Below are 9,265 nucleotides of genomic sequence, written 5' to 3'. Positions count from 1 at the left end.
TTCCTCTGCTCTCTGGCTCCTGACTAATTTAGGCAAAAGGCTACCCTACCGAAGCTATTTGCAGCCTGCGAAACAGGTGCTCCCCCCACACCCCCAGCTTGGGGTACTTCCTCCCCTGGGGCTGCCTCCAGGCTGCCCAAACCTATAAAGGCTTAGGGCTTTGTCAATGAGGCCGGGACTCCCCCAAGCAGCATTCTGCAGGTCAGGACCAGGTCTCGACCAGTCCCCAGCATGAAGGTCATCGTGGGCATTGGAGGGTGAGCCCTGGGGGCCTGGCGTGTGACCTGTACTGGGAGGGGGAAAGCCCTGAGGCCCTGGGAAGGCGGCCACCGCTGCCCACGGTCTGAGTGCTTGGGGAGGGTTGGCTTGAGGGGTGTGGGGGGCTTTGTGATCACAGAGGGCACAGGGGCTGTACCTCCGTAGATTGTTTTAAAAAGTCCCGGGAAGAGATGGGGAGACCTGCTGGAAATCTGGGGACCAGCCCTGTGAGGATGGGGGCAGATGCCTGGACAAGGCAAGATGAACACCCCGGGTTTGTTTTATTTTATTCTGAGGCAAGACGGTAGATCTAGGGCCTCAGGCTTACAAAGCAAGCCCTCAGCACTGGCTACCGCCCAGCCCTCTTTTTACTTTTAATATTGAGATGGAGTTCCACATAGTCACACTTTGTGGCTCAGACTAGCCCAGAACTGAAGATCCTCCTGTCTTAGCCCTTAGCTGGGTGTGCCTCCATGCCTGGTTAAGATAGACCTTCTTGTGAGGGACCCCACGACCCCACCACATGGGGGCCATCAGAACCATGACTGCAAACAACCATGTCTCCAGAATGGTTGAGGATGACCTGAGTCCCCACCTCAGTCACCCTAAGAGGCAGGATGCCATGACCTACTCCCCTGCTGTCCCTAAGGCGGGGCTCTGCCCTGACCACGCCCCCAGGCCCTCACTGGGGATTCTGGGTGGGGCTCCACCCTGACCACGCCCCCAACCCTTCACTGGGGGGATTCTGGGCGGGGCTCCACCCTGACCACGCCCCCAGCCCCCTCACTGGGAGGTTTTGGACGGGGCTTCACGCTGACCACAGGAGCTTGATTCCCCCCTCATGTTCTCACACACACAGACACACGCACACTGACAACACAGACGCGCACACACTCGCACAACGCAGACACACGTGCACGCACACATGCTCACATACATGCACACCATCCTACTAGGCAGGAGCAGCACAGTGGGAGAGCCTGCTCAGGTCACGGGGCCCTGGCGTCACCCCTCGACCTCACGCATGCACCCTTGCAGCATGACCAACGGCGGGAAGAGCACCTTGACCAACCGCCTCCACAAAGCGCTACCCAACTGCTGCGTGATCCACCAGGATGACTTCTTCAAGGTGGCTGCCCTGCGCAGGGGTGGTGGGCTGGAGAGGACACAAGGCAGGGCGTTCCCATTGACCTGCACATCCCCAAAAGGATCAATCCCCTGTGCTGGGGAACCCTACTAGGCTAACGGGGGTGACTTCACTGTGGCATGCTGGGTTTTCTTGTTTGTTTTTAGCTCGTGACCCTTTATGCCTTTGCTTTCCCTTCTGTGCAATGGGCTCAGAAGGAAGGAGTGACAGGCGATAGGCAGGGAGAGTCTCCAACTCAACCTCCACCCGCTCAGGACCCCAAGCTCCTCCAGGCTCATGGCATGGCAGTCCCAGAAGCCCCCAGAGGGGTGACTAAGGCTGGGTAGGTGCAGGTCTAAGCCCGGACTTGGGGTCCTGTCTTTCAGCCCCAGGACCAAATAGCGGTTGGGGAGGACGGCTTCAAACAGTGGGACGGTAAGTGCCATATTCGCCTCCCCCCGCCCCGTCTGTGGCCCCCACCCCGTCTGTCCCCACTGCGCCCTGTGGTGCTGCCCTGTGCCTTGTCTGTCATCCCCTGCCTCTTCTGTCCCCCGCCCCGTCCCGTCTGTGTCCCTCTGCTCCATCTGTCGCCCCTGCCCCGCCTGTCCCCCCTCTGCTCCATCTGTCCCCCACTGTCCCGTCTGTCGTCCCCCCTGCCCCGTCTGTTTCCCCCGCCCATCTGTCTCCCCCGCCCCGTCTGTCCCCCCTCTGCCCCGTCTGTCCCCCCCCCCCGCCCCCTCTGTCCCTGTTCCGCATCCCGGTCTGAACCCCGTCATCTTCCCACTAGTGCTCGAGTCCCTGGACATGGAGGCCATGCTCAGCACAGTGCGCGCCTGGGTGAAGGACCCACTCAAGTTCGCGCGCGCTCACGGCGTCAGCCTCCAGCCCAGCGCCTCGGACACCCACATTCTCCTCCTGGACGGCTTCCTACTGTACAGCTACAAGTAAGCCTGCTGTCGCCAGAGAACCCAGAGAACCTTCGAGGGCTCGGGTCCCCAGGCTGAGCCGCCCTGCTGTGTGACCTTGGGCCCTGAGCACCTCTCTGTCAGTTTGGACCGTGGAAGTAGGGCGGGTCTGAACACTGGGAGACGTGCGGGTGCTGCAGGGGTGTCAGTTGACCTGTGACCTCCCCGACCAGGCCCCTGGTGGACATGTACAGCCATCGCTACTTCCTGACTGTCCCGTATGAGGAATGCAAGCGGAGGAGGAGGTGGGTTGCAGGGACAGGGGATGTCCTTGGGGCACCGTCCCGGGAGCCCACCCCACCCTTTCCCACGCATCTCAGGCTCAGCTCAGTGGTGGGAAGGTGTGGAAGTCGGGGTCCCCCAGCCACAGCCTTGGTCTAGGGGTGTGATTCCTCCACCCAAGGTCTGTGGAGCAGCGCCCTGCCCTGACAGTCCCGCTGCCTCTTTCTCTCGCTCCAGTAACCGTAGTTACATGGTCCCTGATCCCCCTGGCCTCTTTGATGGTCACGTGTGGCCCATGTACCAGAAGTATAAACGGGAGATGGAGCAGGACGGAGTGGAAGTGGGTAAGCCTGGGAGTCGCCCGAGTCTCACCCCCAGTCTCCCTGGGATCCGAAGAGTGCACAGCCCAGCCCCACCTGCGGCCCAGCCCTGACACAGGTCTTTTCCGGTTCCAGTCTACTTAGATGGCACGAAGTCCCGTGAGGAACTCTTCAGGCAGGTTCTGGAGGACGTTCAAAACAGGCTGCTGAACCGGTCCTAGCAACTGTGGACATCATCTGGTGTGAGGCGCAGACTGGGCTGGGCGCTGTGATGTTCCCCTCAGGGGACCTGTACACAGGAGGGGGTGTCCCCCCACACTGAGAGGCGGCAGCAACTCACCATTAAACTGAACTGTGTTTTTTAACCTCTGGTGCCTTGTGGTCTCTATGAATAGATGAACCCACCCTCCCTCCAGCGCTATGTTGTTGACGCCAAGAGCACTGGACACTGTCAGCCTCCACCTGTCTGTAACCTTGCTAACATGCCTCATTTTCCCCAAAGGAGACATTTTTTATGAACTTGAAGAGGGAAATTATCACCCCTAATCTAGACAGGCACAGAGAAGTCACACAGCAAGGTTAGGTATGTTCAGCCAAGACTGAAGGTTGAGAGTCTAGAGTTCTTGAGGGAGTCCTGAGACCTTCAGTCTCCCATCCGAGCCTCCCTCCAAAGCCAATTCTCACTTTGTAAGATTATCCAGAATCTCCCACGGTAGCCCCAAAGCACACACCTACTGGGTCTGGGACCTAGCATGTCTCCTCTCTCACACAATCAGACACCTCCTGAGCCATGGTGGCAGCCTGAGGGTGACGTTTTATTATTTGTGTGCACTTCATGAAAGGGAAAACTGAGGCTCAGAGCATCCTGCTGATGCTGGGATGTGAATATGTGGGGAGGGGGCCGCAGAGTCCATTAATTGGCCTGAGTGCGACACCTCATGGTCATCTGTGGTATTGCAATGATAGCATCCCAATTACATATAGGAAATAATGTGACAGTGGATGGATGAGTGGATGGGTGGGTGGATGGATGGGTGGGTGGATGGGTGGGTGGATGGGTGGGTGGATGGGTGGGTGGATGGATGGGTGGATGGGTGGATGGATGGGTGGATGGGTGGGTGGATGGGTGGGTGGGTGGATGGGTGGGTGGGTGGGTGGATGGGTGGGTGGATGGATGGATGGATGGATGGATGGATGGGTGGATGGATGGATGGGTGGATGGGTGGACGGATGGACGGGTGGACGGGTGGACGGATGGATGGATGGATGGATGGATGGATGGATGGATGGGTGGGTGGGTGGATGGATGGATGGGTGGGTGGGTGGGTGGATGGATGGATGGGTTGACGGGTGGATGAATGGATGGATGGGTGGGTGGGTGCTCTATTAAACAGCAACTCTGAGGTCTCTGACTACATGAAACTCTGTCTGATAATAAAATAATATAAATGCAATAAAATAAATTGTGAATTCAAATTTCTTTTCCTGTGAATTCCAATTTCTTTTTCTTTTGGGGGGGGTTGAAAGGGGGTTTCTCTGTGTAAACCTGGCTATCCTGGAACTCCCTTTGTAGATGAGGCTAGCCTCTAACAGAGATCCGCCTGCCTCTGCCTCCTAAATGCTGGGATTAAAGGTGTGTGCCAAAACTGCCTGGCTTTTGAATTCCATTTTTTTTTTTTTTGGTTTTTTGAGACAGGGTTTCTCTGTAGCTTTGGAGCCTGTCCTGGAACTAGCTCTTGTAGAGCAGGCTGGTCTCGAACTCACAGAGATCCGCCTGCCTCTGCCTCCCAAGTGCTGGGATTAAAGGCGTGCGCCACCACCGCCCAGCTGAATTCCATTTTCTAACACTTAAATTTTACAGACTTCAAACTTAAGGGTGTTTTATTTTGTTGTGCTTTGGAATGAGGCGCCTGTCGCTCGGTTGGTCTTGAACCCTCATCCTGCCCCCACATACCTTTCCCTTACCCTGGTTCACCCTACCCAGTGTCTGTGAGACTCTGTGGCAGGCGTAGGTTGGCCTTACACCTGCCTGGAATACTGAAGACATCTATCATCTCCCCCTCTGCAGAGGTCACATGACCGACAAGGGGCAGGATGCGCCATAGGGCCGCAGCTTCAGGGACAGGAGGACAGTGAAGTTCCCGTGACCTGCAGGACTGGACCGGCTTGTGGCACTTGCCAACCCCTGGCCTTTGTCCCAGGCACGCTCTGTGATCAGGCTCATCTGGTCACTGTCCCCAAAATAATTCAGCCTGAGACAGGGACAAGGCAGAGGTGGCTTCAGGGCAGCCCCACAAACAGCCTGGACATGATTCATGGAATAAAGAATGAACTAGAGAGTTGGAGCAGTGGCTCATGGTTAGCACACGGCCACCCTGCAGAGGACCCAGGTTCAATCTCCAGCACCCACACAGCAGCTCACAACTATCTACAGCTCCAGCTCCAGGGGACCAGACGCCCCCTTCTGGTCTCTGTGGGGACTGCACACACGTGGTGCACAGACAAAAATGCAGGCAAAACATCCATATCCATGAGAAAAACCAAAATAAACACACACACACACAGCACATGTATACACATGCAAACACAAATGTAGCAAGAATGTTTTTAAATGCTGAGAGCAGCTTGCTCAGTCTCCCTAGAACATTCCTCATTTATAGGGACCAACCACCTTGTCCTCAGCACACTGGGGGGGGGGGCTGTGTTTTAAGATTGGTTTATCGCATGTCCCATATCTGCAGAGCTCAGAGAGGGAGAGCTGCTTGCTTGGGATCACACAGCAGTCAGAATTTGAACCCAGGTCTGTGGTCTTCCCTTGCCGGGCAAGCAGGACCTCGATGTGCACTCCTGCTCTGCTTGGAAAAGCTCCTCACGGCCTTCCCAGAGCGACAGAGGGTGCCAGGGACATCCACCTACATCAGCCTTGTCCTAGCAGAGTTAGCCAGCCCAGGGCCGTCAGTGGTATCCTACCACCCACTCAGACACAAGCTCCCTGCAAACACCCCAGACGTCATCAGTTTAACTGGGGATGGGACAGTCTGGAACAGACACAGGTCACCCCAATATTGTAGCTCAGAGGAACAGAGTGTTGCTTTTCCATAGTCAAGGATGCTGCGGCTCAGGGGAGGCGGAGACCCTTGTCCAAGGTCTGTTACAGAAAGGTGGCTCAGGATGGGCACTTTGGCACAAGTCTATCATCCTAGCATTCGCTCAGAGGCTGAGGCAGGAGCTCAAGCCTTGGCTACACAGTGAGTTGGAGGCTAGCCTGGGCTACATAAACCCTTATCTCAAAAAAGAAAAAAAATCTCAGGTTGGTGGCTGTGTTCTCCTGAGGGTCCCAGGTGATGTCTGGAGACACATGTCACTCTAGGGGAGCTCCAGGCACAGAGCGGGTGGGGTCAGGGACACTGCTCAGCACACTCCAGAGTCCAGGATATCCCACACAGAGCACCCAACCAGACATTCCCACACAATGAGCCCAAGGCTCCTCGGTCTCCAGTAAGAGTCACTGCTGACACAGACGCTCACCAGCCCCGGAGTCAGGAGTCAGCTAAGTCATCCCCAGGTACCAAGGAGCTTGGCATATATAAGGTCCCCTGCCTGGAGTCCCCATCTCCACCTGCCATCTGGTCTACCGGGAGCCACTGTGTCTATCTTTACTCGACTTCCCAGCTCAGAGAGCCCAAGTGCCTTGCCCAACCACCCAGTCCTAGGACTGTCACCCCGCCCAACCCACACACCCCAAGTCCGAATAACCATCATAGGGGCTGAGGTGACAGTTTGGTCAGGACCTGGAGGTGGGTGTCAACGCAGCCACCTGTCTCTGACATCCGTTCACACTCAGCAGAGATCTCAGTCAGCATTATACCCCTGAGCCCCACCTGGGCCAAAGGGCACCGCACTCCAGACGTAAGATCCCCAAGGGCCAGAGAAGGGGGGCAGCCCCAGAGCTGAGTGGAGAACCAGCCAAGGCCAGAGGGGAGGGGCCGACAGAAGAGACAGAAGCTACCAACTGCAGATGTCCCCCCTGGCTCCCCAGATCCAATGGGCCAACTCTAGAGACTGCAAGCAATCTCAGACATGAAGATCGCATCTCCTCGCTTCCCCAGCCAGCAGGTCTGAAGCAAGGTGGACAGAGGTGGAATTTGGGGACACATCTATACTTGTGGACAGCCGCAAAATGCCTTTAGCCAGGAGACAGAAGCAGGCGGATCTCTGCGAGTTCGAGGCCAGCCTGGTCTACTGAGTGAGTTCCAGGACAGCCAGGGCTACACAGAGAGACCCTGTCTCAAGAAAAAACAAACCAAAATCAAGGTGACTTTAGACTACAGAAGGTCAGGGGCTGCGGACCCAGGGAGAGCTGGGGTTGGGGACAGAGGGTGTCCCCTCTTTGGTCCCTCAGCTGTTCACCACCCACACCAAGACACACATGCATTGTTGGGGTCACTTGGGTGGGACGGGAGTGCCCCTGGCTCTCCACCCTGTTGCATGTCACCTTTCCTTTCCGCCCACTGTCCCAGAAGCTCCTGGGGACCATCAGGGTCTGTGTTTCACTCATCCTTCACTTTAACACAATTCTTTCTTTTACTTTTTGGGGTCACCATGGCCGCATGAAGCCTCGGTGAGGGCCAAGGACCCCGGGGAGGTGGTTGGGTACTTACTTTTAAGATCTCAGGGGTTGAAGGAGCCGCCGGAGGCTTGCAGGCTTGGCTTTATAGCCTCGCCGCGGGCTCCTCGCCAGGTTATTAAAAGCGAGGCAGTGTCTTGCCCAAGTATGGTCAAGAACTGAGAACCATGAACTTGGCCAGGCCACATCTGCTCTGAGCACCTGATCCGGGCTGTGACGGGTGGGGGTGGGGGTGGCACATACCAGTGTCCTCTGACCTACATGAGGCTAAAGCCGTGGGGGGGGGGACAAACCACAAATAGAACTATCTGTGGTGACATTAGCCTGTCATCCAGGCACTTCGGATCTGGGGTACACAGTGCAAGGACAGCCTGGGCTATGTAGAGTTCCAAGGGTACAGTGAGACACTGTCTCAAAGACATAAAATCCAGTCAATTAACTAGAGACTCAATCCTTGGGACCGCTGCTACCGAGGCCCCCACAAACTTGAGGAGTCTGATTACCATCTTGGGAAGCACAGGGACTCACTGGAGGCTGCACGGGTTTGTTGGGAGTGGGCTGGGCTAGATGGGAACCGGAGGCAGTAGCCAGGGCGCCTCCCTTGGACCAGACGGACCTATAGCAGGCACATGTCGTCAGCGGTACCCAGACCACAAGCCCACCCTAAGGAGATGAAGCCTGGATACCGGAACAGGAGCTGCATACCAATGGCTGGCACACCCCCTTTCCCCAATTCCAAGCTGAGCCTCTTTGTTCTAGAATATTCCATGTCTGCCCGAAGCTCAGCACAGTCTTCTCTGAACTTAGCTAATTTTAATGGAGAGACTGATCTCCTCAAATAAGGCTCAGTCCTGCGTCCTGAGGGTGAGCACATCTTCATATTTGGGGTAAAACCAGGGCTTATCAGGAAAGCCTGTGAAGGGGCCTATGGCGACAGCTTTAATCTTAATTTTTTTTAAGATTTATTTATGTATTATGTATACAGTGTTCTGCCTGCACATCCGAGGAGGGCACCAGTTCTCATTACAGATGGCTGTGAGCCACCATGTGGTTGCTGGGAATTGAACTCAGGACCTTTGGAAGAGCAGCCAGTGCTCTTAACCTCTAAGCCATCTCTCCAGCCCAGCTTTTATCTTTATTAACTTTTGATTTTGCGAGAGTTTCTCTCTGTGGAGCCCTGCAGTCCTGAAATGCAGTATGTAGACGAGGCTGGCCTCGAACTCACAAAGACCAAGCTCCCTTTGCCTCCCCAGGTCTGTGCCATCACACCTGGCTTTTTAAACATTCAGAAAGCGTTATTTATGAGTTTGTGTCTGTGCACAAGTGCGCACCCTGTGCCCGTAGAGCACATCGGATCCCCGAATTTGCAACTACAGGAGGTTGCGCGTGGCTGTGGGGTATGGAGCTCGGACCCGGATCCTCTAACCCGGCAGCCAGCACCTTGAGTAGACTAGGGCGGCCGTTGCCGCTAATCTCCACCACCGTGGACCACATCTGTAAGGCTTTGCCCGGACCGCAGGGGCTCACGGTCAAACCAGGCCGCGGGTGGGGTCTGAGCGCGCTGGAGATGCACAGCCTGTTCCGCTCACGCCTGCGGTTCTGCACAGAGCTAGACTAGAGGTGGGACTGGAAGGGCCATGCGCCTTCACTACACAGACGGTAACCCAGGTCTCCAGGGACACCAGGCAGGACACTGGGTCAGCTCACAGCTCAGGGACTTAACTGCTCTGGGGCAGGATGTTGTAAA

General features: G+C 56.1%; 1 protein-coding gene across 1 annotated transcript; it reads left to right on the top strand.

The window, feature by feature from the left end:
* The first annotated feature begins 179 nt into the window (after positions 1–179).
* On the top strand, positions 180–3,199 carry Nmrk2 (nicotinamide riboside kinase 2). The gene is made up of 7 exons (XM_041669800.1): positions 180–257; positions 1,297–1,387; positions 1,771–1,819; positions 2,172–2,328; positions 2,523–2,594; positions 2,809–2,915; positions 3,027–3,199. Exons 1-7 carry the CDS (start codon positions 232–234, stop codon positions 3,110–3,112), a joined length of 588 nt encoding a protein of 195 aa, XP_041525734.1. The 5' UTR covers positions 180–231; the 3' UTR covers positions 3,113–3,199.
* The last annotated feature ends 6,066 nt before the right edge of the window (positions 3,200–9,265 follow it).

Source organism: Microtus oregoni, unplaced genomic scaffold, assembly GCF_018167655.1.
Source record: "Microtus oregoni isolate MIOR12 unplaced genomic scaffold, Mior012 000019F_ref0000042, whole genome shotgun sequence".
Lineage (NCBI taxonomy): Eukaryota > Metazoa > Chordata > Mammalia > Rodentia > Cricetidae > Microtus > Microtus oregoni.
The sequence above is the reverse complement of the archived record's forward strand: the minus strand, read 5'-3'. Positions and strand labels throughout refer to the sequence as shown.